The following is a 20,917-nucleotide window of genomic DNA, read 5'->3' on the forward strand; positions in this document are numbered from 1 at the left end:
CACTTATTTACTAGACACGATGTACCTTTAAAAAAATTCTCTTTAAATATTTACTGTGCACTTCAGTCTTTGAGGCACCATTAGGTATTAGGTACTGAGAGAATTAATATCTTTAAAAAAAGAAAATCCTTTCCTGAAGTGTCATTAGGGAGGAAAAAAAGTGTGCTCAGATATGAAAGAAAGGCTTTGTAATAACTATTGTTTCTGACATTGTTTTGAGGCGTCTCAATACCTCAGTTACTGATTCTAAGACTGATTTGTGGATCTGCAAGTCCCGATGATCTATCGTCGTAGGTCGTTTCCCTCCGCTCCCTTCCATTTGTGACTTTTAGGTGGTTTCCAAATGTGAGCCAAACTACAGCTTGAAACAAAGTATAGTGTACAGGTAGGTGGGCCGGTCTCCTGGCTTCTAGGCCCGGAGACCGGTGGGAACTTGTTGCCACACCTTCTGTGGCGATCATCTCATGCCAGTTCCCAAAGTCGACGTGGCTGCGGGCATTTTCCCATACAGCCATAAAGAAAGGTCAAAAATTGTCTTTCAAGTGCCGGGTCAGTAAAGATATGATGGCATTCTAAGGAAAGAAAAGAAATCGGCTCTTCGTGGACAAAGAACTCAGATCTGTAGCTGCAGGGGGCGTGGTCAGACAGGGCGTTTCCAGGTGGTGCAGAGGAAGCACAGTTGCTAGACCTCTGTTCTAACACGTTTGTCTTGCTCTGAACGCCGAAAGTTAACACGATCACACGTTTGACACCAAGAGTTTGTCATTTCATGTAACTTTCAGACGGAGCGCTGGGGTTGGGTCTCCCAGGCGTCACAGGTGGCTCTGTACAGGACACCTGGCACGGGGCACTGAGTCACAGCTGGTCCCCTTCCCCTCCAGGAACAACGGGATGCTGGGGAGCAGCTTTTCCTTCCCAGGCCTCTCCCACTTCCCTTCTCACCGGTCCCTCCCGCCTTGTCCCGGGAACCGATCGGGAAGTCTCAGGGTCCCGATCGCTCCCCACTACATCCCCCCTGGGACCAGGAGGCAAATTCCTGTGGGTCCCAGGAGTGCCAAAAGTGCTCAGCGAGACGGGAAATTGCAACAGTCCTGGCCCCTCGGCCCTCCCCCGGCGCCTTCCCGTAACTCCCGCCCCTGGACACTTGCCCCGCAGCTGATTCATAGCCGGGGCGCGGGGCCGCCTCCAAACGCCGGGACAGACGTCCGCGTCCGCCCGCCCGTACCCCTGTGAGGCAGAGGACCGGCCAGGCTCCGGAGCAGGTCGCCAGGCGGGTGAGTACGGGACCCGTGCGCCCGCCCGCGCTGCCCGTGCGCCTCCTCCATCCGCTTCCCCGACGGGAGAGCCCGGAATTTTGGTGGCCCGCAGCCTCTGCTCTGTCCTGCCTTGGTTTTGCACTCTCAGGGGCCCGCAAGAGGTGTGCCAGAAAAGTGCCATCTAATTGATGGGTAACTCTAAATAATTAGACACGCTCTCAGCGTGTGCTCGTCCTGGGACACCAGGACACCAGGCCTGCTTTGAGGTTCACCATCCCCCCCCCCCCCCCCCCCCCGGCCTCTCACTCAAGTGATTGGGGAAACACTTGCTGAGTTAGTATTCCCGTTTGGGCCAATTTGGTTGCTCTCCCAATACTCCGTGGGAGTGGGAGTGGGAGTGGGAGTTAATGGCTTTCCCCAGCCTCTTGCTTTCCAATCCTTAACTCCCAGCCATCCCTGCGATTTCTCTGGCAATAGGTGCTTCCCTCTCCACTCGGAGGAGAGCACCTGCAGGTGGGGGCAGAGCTTCTGCACAGGTAGGGAGAGCAGGTACCTCTTCTCAAGCTGCTTGTATGGAAGTGGCACCATTAACAGGCAAGGATGCGCATGAGGGTCAGCGTCTCTGAGACTAGGGACCAGTGGGACGCTGACATCAGAGCATGAATACAGTTCTTGACCGGCCGCTTGACCACACACTCTTCCCTCTGTGCTTCCGTCTATCCTGCTTGCCTTGTGAGTGACCGGAGGCACAGAGATAGGGACTGCTTTCCGACAGACGCTGCCTGCCTGCCGGACATTGTGAAAGTGCTTTGAGATCAAGCTATTCCCAGCTCAGGACTCCTGGATGTGAGGAAACAGAGCTGACAGAATTGAAAGTGGAAGCAGGGCATTCTGCTTTCGAACAGGGTAGGGGGCAAGGGGGGGACACCTGGGGTGGAGATTGGGGGACACGGGGGGGGGGGGCGGGGGGGTTAGGCAGTCGGGGCTGGGGGCGCATCGAGATCCGCAATAGGTCCTAACCCTGATGTAAACAGACTTGGAACCAGGGTCAGGTTACCTTTTATGTCTTAGTTTCAGTTTCCTTGTTTACATAACAATAAGGTTTCCTATAACTTTTGACCAGAAACCATGTGCTTCCTTTTAAGCGATTAGATGGCAGTCAGATAGGTGACAGAGTGGAGATTCTTCCGAGTCTCATAGCCTCTCTGTGCTACACTTCCTCCTATGCTAGGAATTTTTGGGAGCCCGGGCTGGGGTAGATGATCCTGCCTGGTCTGTGAACTGCTCCGTTTTGCCCGGGATGAGTCACAGGAGTTCCCCAGTTGACCTGTGTTTGAGAATCATCCTTGGCATTTTTTTCAACCACACCTACATCTGACACCTCCTGGGGATATCTCAGCACAGTGAGGAATGCTCCCAGGTTAGATAGATAGATGGCTATACTTTCACTGCTGGACACAGCGAGGTCGGTGCCACCACCGGCCTCTTTGGGGCTCTAGAGTCCAGTTCTGTATCTTGTCTGTTTTTCGTCGAAGGTAGCTGTGACAGAACGGTCACCAGCTGATTGGCCAGAGGAACTTGAGCCACAAGAGACCTCGTCGTGGATGCTCTCCCTGTCCCCTTCACTCCATCGGCACAGCCCAGAGTCTCCCGTTCCTATCCCCCACCCCCACCCCATCCTCACCTGCCCCGGGACCCCATCTCCAGTGCACAGGAAGTCCGCCACTGTTGCTGTTTTCTTTTCCTTGGTCCTGAGTAAAGAACCTAGTCTGGGCACACGGGTTCAGTTCAAGAATGGCTGTCGACCATTCTGCCTTGGACAAAGTTTGTGCTTTCCTGGTGGGAACTGGGCTGAATGTTTACAGACTTTGAAAGGAAATCACAGTGTGCACTCTGACGCTCATTTATGGGAACAGTAGGTTCCAGCCCTCTTCTCTGGACAGGAAACCTTTCCTAGAGAGGGGAGCAAAACAAGCCTCACGCAGTGAGGTGGGAGCAAAGCACACAGCATTTCAGCATCTTTCTTGAGAAAACTCCTCCCCAAAGTAAGCTGCCTTGTCCATACCTGAGGGCTTCTTTCCCACGGCTGACCCTGGCTTCACCCGCTTCCTTCCTCTACTCTTTATTAAATGGCTTCCCAGGTTTTGCTTACCTCACATTGTATTTGATTTGGGTTGCTTTGAAGTGACACAAACAACAACCGACTGTCTGACGGTAGGGAAGCAGATACCGCAAAAGCCTTTCCTCGACAGCTGTTACCAGTCTAGAGGGGACACGCAGTACAGGATATTATTTTTCTCTTTGCTGTGACAAGTGCTGGAAAAGTAACAACATAAGAAAAGAAACGTGTTTGGTTCATGGTTTGAGAGATTATAGTCCACCGTGAGACAGCTGGTCACACTGTGTTGGCAATTAGGAAGTGGGGGCGGGGGGAGAGAAACAGAGACAGAGACAGAGAGAAAGGATACTCTTGCAGCTCTTAGGATAGTATTATCCACAGAAAGAGTAGGTAGTTTCTTCATCAATTACTTCTTCCTGTGACACCCTGAAGGACTCATCCAGAGATGTATCTCCTAAGTGATTCTGAACTCAGTCAAACTGGCAATGCAGATTAACATAACTTTACCAACTTGACACCCCCACATCACTTCTAAGTCATAACATGTGGTAAACATCACTATAAGACACTCCTGTTTATAATGATTTGAAGCACATATCCTCAAGTTTTCCAAGTATGTTTACATATGTAAATGTCCTAACTGTAGTGTGCCCTTCCTTCTTTACAATCCAAGTTGGAGAACTTTTTGCATACCTCTACACAAGATATTTTGTCAAGGGTTTCCTGATAACCTTAAGCAGGATAGAATTTATTTACCTTTTCCCTTATTGATAGCTATTTTGCTTTGAAAACATATTTAGGATTAGCAACAATGCTTCAGGGAAGATAATGCATTGGTCTTTGCATTATCATAGTTGAGTAATACTCAACTATGAGTATTACTATGGAGTAGAATCCCAGGAGAGCTGTTTTGAGGGCGAACGTCTTACCACACGCCTCTGCTTCATAAGTAAGTGTGCGAGTCAACGTGTGAAGTTCTGATACGCCTTACCACGACTAGCCCAAATATATGTATTTTCAAACTTGGGAGTGGATGAGATCCAAAACAGTGTTTCAATTTACATTTTGTTACTTACTGCTCCAATTTACTATTTCTACATATTTATGAAACGTCTGTGTTCTATGATGAGTAGGCCACACCTTAGTCTTATATCGAGCTGTTTTCTCTTAGTCTTTAAAAAAACTGATTACCTTCATTTATGGACTTATGGGAGGAAGGTTGACCATGGCCCAGCGGACAGGTCGAGGTCAAGGGAAAGCCTGGGGAATAACTACTCTCCTTCCTGCATGTGGGACCTAAGTAGGCACCTGCGGCCACTGAGCTATCTCTCTGACTCAGGGGTTTTTTGGGTTTTTTTTGTTTGTTTGTTTGTTTTAATTTTATGCATTGTAGAAACTCTGCCGTGTCTCAAATCATAATACTCTGTCTGTAGCAGACAGTGCAACGACTTCTACCATAATGCTGCCTCTTCTCATTTTCCTTTAATCGTGGTATTGGACACATATCACAGTAGTTACCATCGTAAGATAAAGCCCTGTGCCATCGACGGTGCCCACAGCTCTCCAGCGTGTGGTTCCGCGGCTCTTCCGTCTTTGCAGAACGGCGAGTCAGAAGCATGGAACAGTAGTCACCTGTTTCCCTCCGGTTCTCTGCTTCAGCAGGTCTGCTCTGTCTTTTTTAATTGGACGGATGACAGAAGTGGAGTCACGCCACGTTTGTGTTTCCGTGTCTGTCTCATTTCGTGTCGTGCTTTTTAAAGCCCCTCTGTAGCAGCGATTGGTCATCTCTGTGATTCTGAGGCGGGCAGCCCTCCGCTGTCTCACTATCTATTTCCTTACCCATATGCGGCTGGCGTGACTATCCTTCCTTGCAGAGAAACTTTAAATACTTGCGTCATCAGCACACTTTCATGATTTCTGGGCTTTTCCTAATTTGGGAAAGTCTTGGTCACTGAAAACTTAAATGATCTTATTTCTGCTAATACTTTTACTAGTTTGATTTTTATTTAGTACCATTATACATCGCATTTTTAAGAAAAATAGACTGAACGGAATGACGAGACTTAATTCTTCTCTAAAATTTAGATGGTTCTTCCCATGCATTTATTTAATGGTCTATCATTCAAATCTCGGCTTATGCCGTTTGGGGAGGGGTGTATAAAACCAGGGCTAGCCTTAAACTCAGAACTCCCCTGCCCTGCTGAATGCTGAGATGCTTGTACCAAGATGAAATTCGGTTGTCGTCATAAAACCAATTACCTCTTTGTACCAGGCCTGTTTCTGGCCTCTGTTCTTCCCGGTGATCCTTGGGCCACTTTCCTACCAATGTTAAATACTGGGGCTTTATTTTTTTTCTCTTTTGAAAAACATGTTCTTTTATTGAAAAAGGAAGTAAAAACATTTTATGATATAATTGAAAATTTACATGGAAAATATTTCTGATAAAATAGAAGAGATATATAGAAAAACACGTTAAAATTGACAATTTTCATGGAAAATTAAAGAGTAAAATGGTAGACATAAAAACATTGCTAAATTAATGGAAAAAGGAAGTAGAAACATTTTATGAAAGAATTGAAGATTTACATGGAAAATATTTCTTATAAAATTGTAGAAAAATGTAGAATAACATGTTAAACTTGAAGATTATCATGGAAATTCTTTTATAGATATAATAATAGTAGGCATAAAAGTATTTCTAAGTTGATTGAAAGTGGAATTATAAACATTTTCTTATAAAATTCAAGATTTACATGGAAAATATTTCTGATAAAATTTAAGAAATATATAGAAAAACCTGTTAAAAGTGATTATCATAGAAAATTATACAGATAAAATGGTAAGCATAAAATAATTCTAAGTTGATTGAAAGTGGAATTGTAAACATTTTCAGGTAAGATTGAAGATTTACATGGAAAATGTTTCTGATAAAATTCAAGAAATATATAGAAAAACATGTTAAAATTGACTATTTCATGGAAAATTATACAGATAAAATGGTAGTCATAAAAACCTTTCTAAATTAATTGAAGGTGGAATTAAAAACATTTGTGATAAAATTAGAGATTTACATGGAAAATATTTCTGATAAAATGGAAGATACAGGAAAACATGTTAAAATTGAAGATTATCATAAAAATAATGCAGATAAAATGGTAGACATAAAAACATTACTAAATTTATTGAGAGAGGAATTACAAACATTTTCTGATAAATTGAAGGTTTACATGAAAAATATTTCTGTTAGTCTCTGTCTTTTTATTGGGAAATTGAGTCCATTGATGTTAAGATATATTAAGGAATAGTGATTTTTATTTCCTGTTATTTTTGATGTTATTTTTATGTTTGTGTGGTTATCTTCTTTTAAGTTTGTTGGAAGAAGATTACTTTCTTGCTTTTTCTAGGGTGTAGTTTCCTACCTTGTGTTGGCATTTTCCATATTTTCCTTGTAGGGCTGGATTTGTGGAAAGATATTGTATGAATTTGGTTTTATCATGGAACATCTTGGTTTCTCCATCTATGGTGATTGAGAGTTTTCCTGGGTATAGTAGTCTGGGCTGGCATTTGTGTTCTCTTAGGGTCTGTATGAGATCTGCCCAGTATCTTCTAGGTTTCATCGACCCTGGTGAGAAGTCTGGTGTAATTCTGACAGGTCTGCCTTTATGAGTCACTTGCCCGTTTTCCCTTACTGCTTTAATATTCTTTCTTTGTTTAGTGAATTTGCTGTTTTGATTATTATGTGCGGGGAGGACTTTCTGATCTGGTCCAGTCTGTTTGGAGTTCTGTAGGCTTCTTGTGTGTTCATGGGCATCTCTTTCTTTAGGTTAGGGAAATTTTCTTCTATGATTTTGTTGAAGATATTTACTGGCCCTTTACATTGTAAATCTTTGTTCTCTTCTATACCTATAATCCTTGGGTTTGGTCTTCTCATTATGTCCTGGATTTCCTGGATGTTTTGGGTTATATGCTTTTTGCATTTTGTATTTTTCTTTAACTGTTGTGTCAATGTTTTCTATGGTATCTTCGGCACCTGATGTTCTTTCTTCTATCTCTTGTATTCTTTTGTTGATGCTTGCATCTATGACTCCTGATTTCTTTCCAAGGTTTTCTATATTCAGAGTTGTCTCACTTTGTGATTTCTTCATTGTTTCTACTTCCACTTTTAGATTCTGGATGGTTTTATTCAGTTCCTTCACTTGATTGTTTGTATTTTCCTGTACTTCTTTAAGGGATTTTTATGTTTCCTCTTTAAGGAATTTTACCTGTTGACCCATGTTCTCCTGCCTTTCTTTAAGTTATTTTTGTGTTTCATCTTTAAGGACTTTTACCTGTGGCCCATGTTCTCCTGTATTACTTTAAGGGAGTTATTTATGTCCTTCTTCAAGTCCTCTATCAGCATCATGAGATGCGATTTTAGAGCTTTTGGAAAATTCATCCTCTACTTAACTCACTTAACAAAGCAACAGGTAAAGAACTTTAACCTCCAGTAAGTGGTAAGTACCTGAGGGCACCTTCACATTTCAGTGTATAGCCTACATTGGGCTGTTCTGAGTGTCTTGCTGATAGTGGGAACTAACCAACCTTTATTTATCAACCGCCTTTGTTTATCAGTAGTATTCTAGAAAACACAAATATGTAATAAATGTTGGCTGTAGTACATCCATGTACTGTTCAGTCACCTGAGGATGTGGTTTATTTGCAGATTTTTCTACCAAGTCTAAAATGTGGCATGGGTTTTTCACTCCTTTTTTTTTTTTTTGTAAGATTTATTTGTTGTTATATATAAGTACACTGTAGCTGTCTTCAGACACAACAGAAGAGGGCATCAGATCTCATTACAGATGGTTGTGAACCAACATATGGTTGCTGGGATTTGAACTCAGGACCTTCAGAAGAGCAGTCAGTGCTCTTAACCACTGAACCATCTCTCCAGCCCAGCAAAAAACACTCCTAACAAGCAATCACATGGCTCCCATGATCTCTGACAAGCAACTGGCTGCTGTCAGTCCTTAGTCCATACTTTTGAGTATATAGTCTTTCAATGAAGTCTAAAATTACATTGTGAGTAATTGTACTTCCTATTTGTGATATGTGTGGCTGACATGACATATAAGCTGTTTTCTTTGAATATTACATGGTAGGTTATAGCTCAGTCAATAAAGTGCTTGCTGAGAAAGATTGAGTCCCTGAGTTTGATCTTGAGTACCTGTGATATAAAACAAAGAAAAAGACCGGCATGGTGGCAAGGGCTTCTAATTCTGGCGCTGTGGAAGTAGAGATGGGCAGATAGATCCCTGGGACTCACTGGCCAACTATCCCAGCCTAAATCATCTACCATCTAGTCCTAATGAAAGACCCTGTCTCAAAATGCAAGGTGGACAGATCCTAACGACACCTAAGTTTGACCATTGCCCCCCCACATTTACATATATAACCATGAAACACATACACAAGTCTTACATGCTAAAGAACTAGATTAAAATGTGTTGGATTAATTTAACTTCACATATACATTTTTCACCTACTCATCAGAAGGATGGTGATATGTTTTTCCACTCGGGAAACTTACTTATTGCAACTGGTATGTATTATTTTTAGTATCTGCACTGAGGGTCTAGGAGCTCACAGGTTTTAGACATAACACATGAGACTCCCTAGGTTTATTTGGATCCTAAAACGTGTTAACCTCGTTAGTAACCTTTAGGAAACTAACCTGCTTAGTTACCATGGCTTGGAATAAAATCAGAATACAATGTTAACTAGTCAATTCTCCTGGCATATAAGTTTCAAATGTAAAAATAATACACACACACACACACACACACACACACACACACACACACACGCGTGCGCGCGCACGCACGCACACATACGCACATGCACACCAAGGATAGTAAAAAGGGTACAGAGAGGCTTACAGTGACAGAGCAGAATGGAGAGGGGTTGTCATGCCAATGCTCGCCTGATTCCAGCTCAGATAAGGAAGAGGACTGGTGTGAAGGACTGCTTCCAGCCAGGTGCAAGCTTTAGCTAGAACAGGGGCAGACCTGTTGAAGCTGCTTATCTGAGGAGTCCACTGCGGGCGGCTTGGCTTCATCACTCACCAGTGGATACAGTTAGCCTTGCTGCCCAGTTGCCAGGTCCTTTAGGACGGAGCTCCGAGCAACCCCGTAGCACAGGTGCCCTGCTTCTCCTGCAGAGGTGCTCTAGTGCAAGCACTGCTCAGAAACTTGCTTTTCCACTAAGTATTTCGAAAGATTCCTTCCTGTCAACATATGGTCTACATTAACCTCCTCAAATACCAGGTAGTTCCCCCTTGTGGGGATGCATGGTAGTGAAAAATCCCAGGTTCCTTCGAATGGGCATTTGATATGTGTTTTATCTGTAGGGTCTCCTCAGAGAACTGGGTACATCACTTCCAGAGGACCCTGCTATACCACTCCTGAGCATATACCCAGAGGATTCCCCAGCATGCAATAAGGACACATGCTCCACATTGTTCATAGCAGCCCTATTTATAATAGCCAGAAGCTGGAAAGAACCCAGATGTCTCTCAACGGAAGAATGGATACCAAAAATGTGGTATATATATATATATACACACAATGGAGTATTATTCAGCCATTAGAAACAATGAATTCATGAAATTCTTAGACAAATGGATGGAGCTGGAGAACATCATACTAAGTGAAGTAACCCAGTCTCAAAAGATCAATCATGGTATGCACTCACTGATAAGCGGATATTAGCCTAGAAACTTGGAATACTCAAGACATAATCCACATATCAAATGATGTCCAAGAAGAACAGAGGAGTGGCCCCTGGTTCTGGGAAGGCTCAGTGCAGCAGTGTAGGGCAAAACCAGAACAGGGAAGTGGGAAGGGGTGGATGGGGGAACGGGGGTGGGGGTTGGGGGTAGAAAGAGGGCTTATGGGACTTTCGGGGAGTGGGGAGCCAGGAAAGGGGAAATCATTTGAAATGTAAATAAAAAATATATGGAATAAAAAATCCTAGCAATACAGTTATAATTAGTTCTGAATCAAGTCAAATGCACACTGTGAGTCGGTAGAGTCGAGCAGACTTGTGTAAGGTTTCTCTCCTTGAGGCTCAGTGAGCAGTGATGTCTATGTCTTCAACACTTGTGGGCGAATGGCATTGATGGTCTTGAGGGCATTTCTATCCTGACAACCTGACGCTGCCCAGACATTTGCATGTACATCTATGGCTTCCCTTGTTTATTGTAACTGTTTTGAGACCAGGTCTCAGTGCATAGCTGTGGACTGTCCTGGGGCTTGTTATGAAGATCAGGCTGGCCTCAAACTTGCAATAATCTTCCTGCCTCTGCCCCACCCCCCACCAAGTGCTGGCGTAACAGGCATGCACCACATACCTGTTTTAAGTTGACTTTTATTAATTCCTAGTAATCTTTCTTAATTTCTTTTTCTTTCTTTTTTTAGTATGTACTTTTTCTTCTTTTCTTGAATCACACGTTCAGGTTTTTCTATAGCTGTTTGCTCTTTAATCTTATTTTTAACAGATTTCTGTATATTGGGAACCACAACTCTTTGTTATGTATTCCTATTTAATATTATATCTTAAAAATGTGTGTGTGTAGTCAGGAAAGTAACCTTTATCTTTACTGCTTTACTACTTTTTGGTTTCATATGATGCCTGCCACATTAAAAAAACAAAAGAAAACAAAACACTAACAAAACCCAGATAAGCTTTATTAAGCCCCTTTTACTGGTTTCTATCTTGTATTGATCTGCAATATGTTTTGCTGGAAGGAGTAAAGCAGTAGCAATAATGATCAGACTCGCTGGACTTACTATGTGACGTCTCTCTTAATCGCAATTAATCCCTTAATCCTCCTGTCTCTACACTAATATAGCCTCTTTCATTCTCATTTACAGAAGAGGCGAGAAATAACTTGCTTATCTCATTTGTTTATACAGCAGCTAAGTGGTGCTTGGCCTCTTAGTCTCCTATCATAGTCCAGAACACGGCAGATATTCCATCCCCATGATATCCAGGTTGTTGTTCTAATATCATTTATGGGAATAGCATAGCTCCTCTCAAGTGGTTTTGATACTATATTTAGTATATACTAAATTTCTACATCTCTTTTAATTGAGACTATTTCTTGGATTGGGTTTTCCATTTCTTCTTTTGGCTTCTCTAGTTCAAAGCTTAGAGACCAAGCATTAACTAACTGAAGCTGAGGTCACACATCCCAGAAATGTTTAACTGAACATTGGTTTAGAACTAATTCAATTCCTTAAGTCAGATTTGCTTTACGAACTTGGTGGACAGATGCTATCCACTGGAAAGATGCAAAATGGGGATGGAGAAGATATTTGGAACCTGGGGAGGGGGCATTTGTCCTGGGGGTGGAGCCTGAGTAGAAGGACACCTGGATGAGTGGCCTGTGAGTCGTCGGTCTCATAGAGAAACGGTGAGACCCCTTCAAAGGGGCTCCCCGATACTAATGGCAGTGCCCTTGAAAAAGGAAATGATGCAGAACTACCTCCAAACACATGCCACTCCTCACTACAGCACAGAACTCGAGATGCTCATTTTCAGTGTTTCCTTATTGAGGTTGAAACTGATTCTTGCTATGATTTCAATTTTCAGAAATTTGTTGAGACGTGTGGTCTACCATATAAACTCTCTCGGAGACTGTTTAATTTTAAAAACAACTTTCTGGCACACATACACAGTGAGGGAGGAGAGGAAAAGAGAGGGGGGGCATTTGCATTGATAGCAGTGGCTCACACAGCCAGTGTTTAGGAATTTGGCAGCACACCCAGGGTTTGGGAAGTGAAGGACTGTTGCCACTGCTCTGTCTCATGGGGATTATCTGTGGTAGAGGAACTTCCCAGGAATATCTTAGTTGTGGCTGATCAAGACATTCCGGTAGGAGAAGGCTGACTACGTACGTGTTCCTTGGCAGTGCATTTTAGTACCTGTGTAACATTCACACGGAAGGAGACTCAGAGGATCTGCAGTGAGAACAGGAGTTTGCAGATGTTTAAAGAGCAGTTATGACCGCCAAAGAACACAGTGAAGCAAGCAAGATTTTCACACGTGTAAGGAGTATGAATTTGATATAAATTGATCGGAACCCCAAGATGAGGCAAGACATGGGAGGGCAGGAGTGAACGATGGATAGACTGTAAGTTGAAACACGGGTAGCAGTTTCTCTCTCCAGCTCCCCAACCCCATGTGGGCCAAAGGTTATGAACGGGGCAATATTTGGTAAATTTGGGGGGGGGGAAGACCTAAAAAGAAATTAATTGGTGTTTTCATTAAAATAAATTGAAAGCAGAGAGGGGAGGCTGGGAGAAAACTGGTATCCATTTTTCTTCATTTCCTAGATGTTTCCTGGATAGCAATTGTGCCCTAGGTCTCTGGTGCACATTGTGTCTCAGACACAGATCTGCTCTCTCTAGCGCAAGAGTCCATTTGATAATGGGGAGAGGCAAGAAACAACAGATCTGGGGAAAGGACTCAGTGATGCTGACAGACACACCCCTTGCCTTCATTTTTTTTTTTTTTTTTTTTTTTTTTTTACTGGAAATGAGAGTAGTACACTGTTGAGAGCCGGAGAGTTTCTGAGCCTGTTGGGTGAACTTGAGGCTGGGCGCCTGGACATGATGTACCCTGAACATATGAACCTCCTTATGAAATCTCTGCTCCATAAGTAGGTACTGATCCACCAGCCCACCTACCCACCCACAGGGCTCATCTTTGAGAGCGCTGTACAGGCAAGCTTACCCTGGGTCTTAATATTTCTCTCACATGGTGCATGTGTGGTCAGGGGAGACAGTGCAGGCTGTGGAGTACCCCAAAGCTCTCGACTTGGACTTTGTCATGTTTCTGTCTGGATTTCTGCCTTAACAACTGCATAGTCCCAACTTTCTTTTACTGATACAGGAATTCCACGTATTTAGCTGGTCGCTTAAGGTCTTCTCTTACAGATCAAACAAGCATCTTAAACTTTTATCTGGAGCTGAGCTTTGGGTAGACTCCCAATCCATCCATTTGAGTCTTCTGCCTTGCTAAATGGTGGTCTGGTACCCAAAGGGCTTGAGCTGAAATTCTTGATGGTTCATTTTGTGCCCACCCCGTGGCTTATCAGCTCTGCCTTTGAAATCTTCCCCTAACAGCACCACACTTCCACAATCCAAACCCCGAGCTTGACTCACCTGGACTGTTGATTCTGACACCGTCTCTTTCTACTCCTAGTCCCCCATCTCTTTCTGCATCTCTTGATCTCTGCTCTGTGTACATCAACCCAATATACCTCTGTGGTTTCCAGTGCCTCACCATGGCAGCCCACGGTATTCAAATATTATACCTGCTCTGACTGCTCTGTCTGCTCTGCTCTGCACAAACCCTCAATACCATCCCAGGACTTTCTTTCCTGATCATCCGCTCCCTTCAGCCACAACTTCCTCCTATATGTTGTTGAATCTTTGGCCTTTCTTCCTCCTCATGGTCCCATCAAAAATTAGGTGACACCCTCAGAGTAGGGTAATTCGAGAAGGCTCTGTTATACAGCATAATGCTGTCCCACAGGGTTTGCAAATAAGTGATGTCTATTTCTCCATAGCCTCTGGCCCTTGGAGGGTTATTCCTGTATGGTCTCAGAAGAAATGCTCCATTGAGTCTCCTGTTGCAGCTGCCAACTCCCATCCTGCCCATTTTAAAGGACTTTATTGATTTTACCAGGATTGTAAGCATCAGTGAGTGCTTGTGTTCCTGCTGCCCATGGTCTTCAAGTTGACAATGACGGTCCGGGGAAGTCACTGCAAACACTGTGGGGTCTTCTGTGTCTGCAGAAAGCCCATTCTAAGATGCCCAGCAGATAACCCAAAGCGGTGGTAGACCTACACACTGGGCTGCTGTCTCTTGTATTGTCCATGATCACACACTAAGACACTGACCGTAGCAATGGCATAGAACAAGTGTAACTATAGACTGACACAGTAGCAGCCATTTAAAATTTATTAGCTCAGGGAATAATGTTTGGGGACCTTACTACCAAGCCTATAATCCAAGCTTGACCTTGGAGTCCACAAGATGGAGGCTATTGTTGGACCTCCATGTGTATACCATGGAATGAGAGTGCATGTGCTTGCACACAACCATACACACACACACACACACACACACACACATATATACATACATACACATTTACAGACACACATAAACATTTACAGACACACAATGCACACGCATACACATACTTACACACACATATACATACATATACATATATAGACACACAGATGCACATATACATAGATACACATATACCAACACACATATATATACATACACACATTCATGCTAATACATACATACACAGTCATACACACATACTCACACAAAACACACATATACATATACTCATACACATATATGCACATGCACGCTTATGCACACATACATACTCATACACACATATACATACATACACATACACACATACATACACTTACACAAACACACACATATACACATACACAAACATACACACACATATACACACAGACACACACATTCACACATAGACACACTCTGAATTAATAAATGTAAAATGTGTAAGCTTACCTGCTGTTTCTTGAAGTTTTCTGATTGTATTGTCAGACTGTGGCTGACTTAGGAGAACCAGATGTGAGGCCAGTGAAACAGTAGAAAGGCAGATTGCTGTAGCCAAGGAAATCAGGGGAAGACAGTGACTGCTGGGTCACAATTACTACCTGTCTAGTATGCATAAAGTGATGGTCTTAGGTAGGTGACAAGAAATCAGAAGCAATTCTGTCTTTATGGCTGCTGGAGATGCCTCTGGGACCTATATGGTGGTCTTTGAGAATACCAGGGTTTAAATAGCCCTATCATAGAGAAACCATTTGAGGTACATACCAGCTCCAGAGCCTTCTGTTTCAACTTTGTGATGTGAGAATTTCTTCTATGGTGGCCCCTTCATGTCCCAAGAGTGAGTGGGAAGGGACAGTGATACATGTCTGGACCCAGGACTAAAGTCACTCTCAGCAGAGTGGCACACACATCTGTCCCACTAGGCCTTTACTCCCTGGGTTCTGCACACACACTGTTTCTCCCTGACTTAGCTCTCCCCCGGTTCTGGCACTCAGTCGGAGTGTGCAGTTGTAAATGGAGATCGGTTATAAACAGAATGATGTGCTGACAGAAACACAGAGAAAGACTGGCTGCAGCTTCAGCGCTCGGGCACTGGTGACCGCCGTGGTCATTCGCTTTATTTAGGTCTTGTCTTTGCTGTGGTTCCCATTTACCTGTGAAACACCCTTTGAAAATAAACAGGTGTGGCAGCAGGACTCATAAACAGGCTCACGGAAGTTCTAGCTCTGGAGGAAATCTGGACAGCAGGGCAGAGGCCAGATGTCTGCTTTCCATGAATCCCTGCTGCCTCAGAGTCCTAAGATGGGGAGTGAACTCAGGCTTCCCCTGGTCAATGGGGCTTAAACTATGAAAGGAAGAGCAAGCTGCTCTTCCCCAGGCCACCCGGCTTCTCTCTGCCCCAGATTGTTCTCTGATCAAGGCACCTGATAAATCAGTGGCTCCCTTATCAAAGGGCCTGCAATTTGCAATTCTCTACATATGGAAAACAAACCAAAACAAAAGAAAATGAAAATGGTATTGAATAATGAAAATGAATTTCTATTTCCTGGAATATGTTAACTTTTCCCAGGTTGAATTTTGGTGAGAGGGAAAGGGGAGAGTATAAATGGCTCCGGTGATTATTTTTAATTATTTGTTTAAAAAATTGAAATAATTTTTTTAATATTTTTTTATTTTCTATATTCTTTGTTTACATTCCAAATGATTTCCCCTTTCCTGGATCCCCCTCCCCATATGTCCCATAAACCTTCTTCTCTCCATCCATTCTCCGATCACCTCCCTCCTTTTTCTCTGCCCTTATATTCCCCTCCAATGCTAGGTCAATCCTTTCCAGGATCAGGACCCTCTCCATACTTCTTCATGCGATTTGTGCCTTGGGTATTCAGGGCTTCTGGGCTTAATATCCCCTTATCAGAGATTGCATTCCATGTGTATTCTTTTGTGATTGGGTAGATTGATTCTGTTTGTGCAGTTATTTTGCCTGCATGTGCGTCTGTGTACTGTATTTGTGCCTAGTATCCACAGAGGTCAGCACAGGGTATCCCATCCCCAGAACTGGAGTCACAGGTGGTTTTGAGCCACTGAGTAGATGCTGGAAATGGAACCCAGGTTCTCTGCCAGGGCACCAAGGGCTGCCAACCTCTGAGGCATCTCTCCAGCCCTTCATGGGATTAATTTAAACTGAGCCTCCTTGAGACTATATTTGTCCTTTTTCCAATCAGCTTTTGTTTGTTCTGTTTCATTTTTATTTTTAACTTTTTTTCTTTACCAGCTTTGTTTGGATTGTTCAAGTGAGATGGCAAATCGTTAAGCTCTTGCTACCAGACCTTGGTAATCATAGTAGGATATCGTCACAGCTGACACAAGGCAGTAATCCATAGTAGGACATCTTCACACCTGACTCAAAGCAGTAAACCATAGTAGGACTTCTTCACAGCTACTTAAGGCAGTAGTCCATAGTAGGACATCTTCACAGCAACTCAAGGTAGTAATCCATAGTAGGACATCTTCACACCTGAGTCAAGGTCCCTTGAGACCTAGGCTTCTGACTTGCACACTGTCAGCTGTCCCTCTTTTATGACTGAGGAACACTTCCTGGGACAGGGAAATGTGCCTTCTTCCTCCAAAGGCAGATGACAAGAGACACAGGTACCAGGGAGGAGAATGGGGGACTCTAGTCCCACCTCTGACCACAGTTGCCCCAAGAAGCATACCAGAAGTTAAGCTATATAAAAGGCCCTTTCTTGTAATTTATCTTTTTCAGATAATCAGACCAATGGCTTTCTCTGTGGCCCTTCATCAAGCCATTCTCCTGGCAGTGCTGTCCCTGAGGACATCCGGAAGTGAAGGTAAGAAGCAAAACCAAGGAGAAGAGAACGTGAAAAGAGACTCCAACAAGTGCTTTGGAGAATGGTTAAGCAATTTTCTTTCCTCAAAGCTGGTGATTAAATTACATGAGATGTGGTAAGTTTCTGGGAGCCACAACTGCCTCGGGCGTGTCCTCCCTCAATTGGTGGCACGTTTAATAAGCCCACCCCTTAGCCCCGGCCTCCTGCTAGGTGCTCTGCTCATTGGTGTGGTTGTGAGTGAACCTGAGACCACAAAGCTTCCTGATTGCTCTATTGGATCTAGACCGCTGCCAAGGTATTTCATTCTGAACCCTGCCCGGCAAGATGGACCAGCCCAGACTAGTTCTGGCTGCTGAGTTAGAACAAGTTGTGATGCCCCTTAGCCACACTTGCTGAGAGCTGTTAGGCTTATAAAATATGGCTGAAAGCAACCAAAGTCTGTAAAGCAGTAGAAACTTTCTTGAGTACATACAAGGTTCTATCTTAAATGCTGAAATCTGTTGACAGAGAAATAATGTTTGTCTCTTGGATCTCCCCAGCAGACAGTAGTTTGGAATAAATTAACTTTGTAAGTGCACATGCGAGTGGAAACTATCAGATGTGTATAGATATGTTATTCCTTTGAACCTCATTAGACATAGACTCTTAGACTTGAAAGAGTTTCTGTCGGGTCATAAACTTTCCCTGCATTCATCCATATTATACAAAACTTTACATTTTTTTTCCTTCTTGTACACATTCTTTGCTGTACTTGCTTTTTAGCCAAGAGTGCGGATGACCCACCCAAGTGGGAATTCCATGCATGGATTCACGAAAATGACATTTGCAAAGAATATGCGTAGAATCACTCATTTATCTCTTAGAACTACAGGAAAAATTATGTGGGAAAGAGGAAAATTAGTTCTGCTAATAGCTCAAGTTCTGCCTCACATCTTTGACATCTAGGGTTTGGTCTTGGCGTTTGGGAATATACTATTTTTTTTCTGGCTTCTTAAATATCAGTTCATCAAGTTCTTCTAGAAGCTGGGGCTCCAAGGTGACTGGGCTCTCTCCCTGGTGGCATGTGTAGTGCCCTCTGTCTGTCTTGCCTGCTGGAGTTTCAGTTCACTGCAGCTGACCCAAGGCAGCAGGAGGTTCTGGCCCAGATCAGAGCTCTTTGGTTCTGAGACACAAAGTCCTCATGCTGAGGGACTCCCAAACATCCACAAAGCTTTGCCACAGCTTGTTCTTCCAGCAGAGTCTCACGATGTGACCAGACTATTCCTGGCGTATCTTCTCCACATGAAACATACTGCTATCAGTCTCCAAGGCTCTCTTTCTGTTGTTTAGATCAAACTAATTTCCTGGCAACCAGTTTTCCATTTCTACTTCCAAATTTCTGCACGAAACAGGGCTTCCTTAGTAGGTCTTTGTCTTCACCTGAACTGTCAGGACGCCTTTAAATTTCTGCTGTCTGCTACCTCCCCACTCTAACTAGTGGGCTTACCACTGAGCTAGCCAGGCTCAGGTAGGAGACTGCACTTCAGATAATCTGACTCAACTTCTTCCAAGCAATAGAACATATGTAGGACCCTTCACTTAACCCTGGCCATGTTTCCATGAGCTGGAACAGTTGGTGTGTTTTTCTGTCTTTTGGGTATGTATAAAAACAATTGTAAATATATGGTGATTTTTACATTTATTTTTTACATTCATTTAGCATGTGTGTGTTTGTGCATGCACATGTCACAATAAATGTATGAAGATCAGAAGCCAGACTGTGGTAACTGGTTCTCTTCTCCCATAGTGAGGGATTCAGGGATGGAAACTCAACATAGTTGTTAGGCTTAGCAGCTAGTACCCTTACACACAGAGCCATCATGCTTTCCTCCGATACACATTCTAATAAAGGTTAAATCATGATATATAGAAAAACATAATTACAAGTGTGTGTGTGTGTGTGTGTACAAACAGAATAATCTCTATCTCTCTTCCAGGAAACTTTTGTTGTTGTTGTTTTTTTAATTTAAGCAATTAGGTAGGATAAATGTTTCCTTTTGATGACAAAAGTTCTTGGAATCACATTGCTTTAAATACTGGCACATGGTATCTCATTCTGGGAATTAGCCACATATTATTTCCTCCAGCAGTATTAGGGCCGGTCAGAGGAACTTAGTGGGAAAAGTGGGAGGTTGTCTGTGACTAAGCCCGCGTATGAGTCCCCAGATGGCCTCTTTAGCCACTGCAGTTTCATGGAATGAGAGCAGGCCTGGGGACCAGAGGCCTAGTTCTGGTCTGGTATACAGCGTTGGCACAGTCCTCCATCCCCACGTTTAAGCTCAACTAGCTTCTCTGAAAAAAATCAGTGGGATTGGATTTATTAATCGCCATGGTCCCTGTGATCTCTGGCTTCACCTTGGAGTTTTATCACACACCCCCATTTGAATAACTAATGTTACTCAAATCCCTGAGTCATTCCTCACTTGCTGATAACATATGTCAATTGAAGGAACTTCCCTCTTGTTGAAGCAACATTGGACAAGTGGCTAGAGCTTCCAGAAATAAGGTTAGACACGGGGCTGACTCATTCATTTACCAATCGATTGTAGAATGCATACACTCTATGTTATTAATCTCAGTTTCCCTGAGCTAAGACTTATTCACAGTCCGGTTTCCATCACAACCCACCGCAGAGAAGCAGCCTGTTGCCACCTGCTGTGAACAGGACTGAGAAAAGCCCCGAGTCTGGGAGACACACAGAGAGTATGAACATTATTTCTTTCAAGTTATTGTGACAAAATATTTGAAAGGAACAGGTTAAGGAAGGGTTTGCTTTGTTTCCCAGTTTGAGACACCATCTGTCTTAGTGGGGAGAGCCCAGAGGCAGGACTATGATTTAGATGGTCGCAGTGCCACAGTAGCCAGCTGGCTTTGTCCCTTTTATTCAGTCTGAACTACAACCCTGTTGAAGTTGCTTCCCACATTCATGGTGGGTTTCCTCTTCAGTTAAACCTTTATGCAAACACCCTCATGGGCACACCCAAAACTGTGTTTCCATGTTGATTCTAAATCCAGTCAAACTGACAAAATGAACCAGAGTTCCAAAGAACCACATCAATCCTGTATAAGGGCAGTCTAGGCAATGACTAACCACTTTCCACCAAGAGCCTACTTTTATGTGTCTGTCTGTGTGTCTGTCTATCTATCTATCCATCTATCTATCTATCTATCTATCCATCTATCTGTTTATTAATTCATTCATAAAAATATTTTTTAACTGAAATAGAATTATATTACCACTAGTCACTGTCCCATCTCTCCATCCAACCTCTTCCAGAAACCCATCCTCTAACCTCACCCATGCCCTCAAGTTGATAACCTTTTTTTCTTTAATTACTATTGCTACATACATACATACTTACTTACGTGTGTGTGTGTGTGTGTACACAAATATATAAATACAATGTTCTGAGTCCACTTTGGTTGTTTGTATCTACACTTTCAGGGCTGACCACCAATAAGGGCACTCACTCCTGGAGAGATTA

General features: G+C 43.3%; 1 protein-coding gene across 3 annotated transcripts in view; it reads left to right on the top strand.

Moving 5' to 3' along the window:
* Positions 1-977: 977 nt before the first annotated feature.
* The window catches only part of Osmr (oncostatin M receptor), a 64,293-nt gene continuing 44,353 nt past the window's right edge, over positions 978-20,917 (top strand). The window contains exons 1-3 of one of the 3 annotated variants that reach the window (XM_052159589.1): positions 978-1,274; positions 2,032-2,162; positions 17,309-17,393. In XM_052159589.1, the coding sequence (XP_052015549.1) occupies positions 17,321-17,393 (73 nt within the window). In that variant the 5' untranslated portion in view covers positions 978-1,274; positions 2,032-2,162; positions 17,309-17,320. Of the gene's footprint in view, positions 1,275-1,740; positions 1,793-2,031; positions 2,163-17,308; positions 17,394-20,917 lie in introns of those variants that run through there. The other 2 variants (XM_052159588.1, XM_052159590.1) reach the window with 2 other exon arrangements.

Source organism: Apodemus sylvaticus, chromosome 16 (genome assembly GCF_947179515.1).
Source record: "Apodemus sylvaticus chromosome 16, mApoSyl1.1, whole genome shotgun sequence".
Lineage (NCBI taxonomy): Eukaryota > Metazoa > Chordata > Mammalia > Rodentia > Muridae > Apodemus > Apodemus sylvaticus.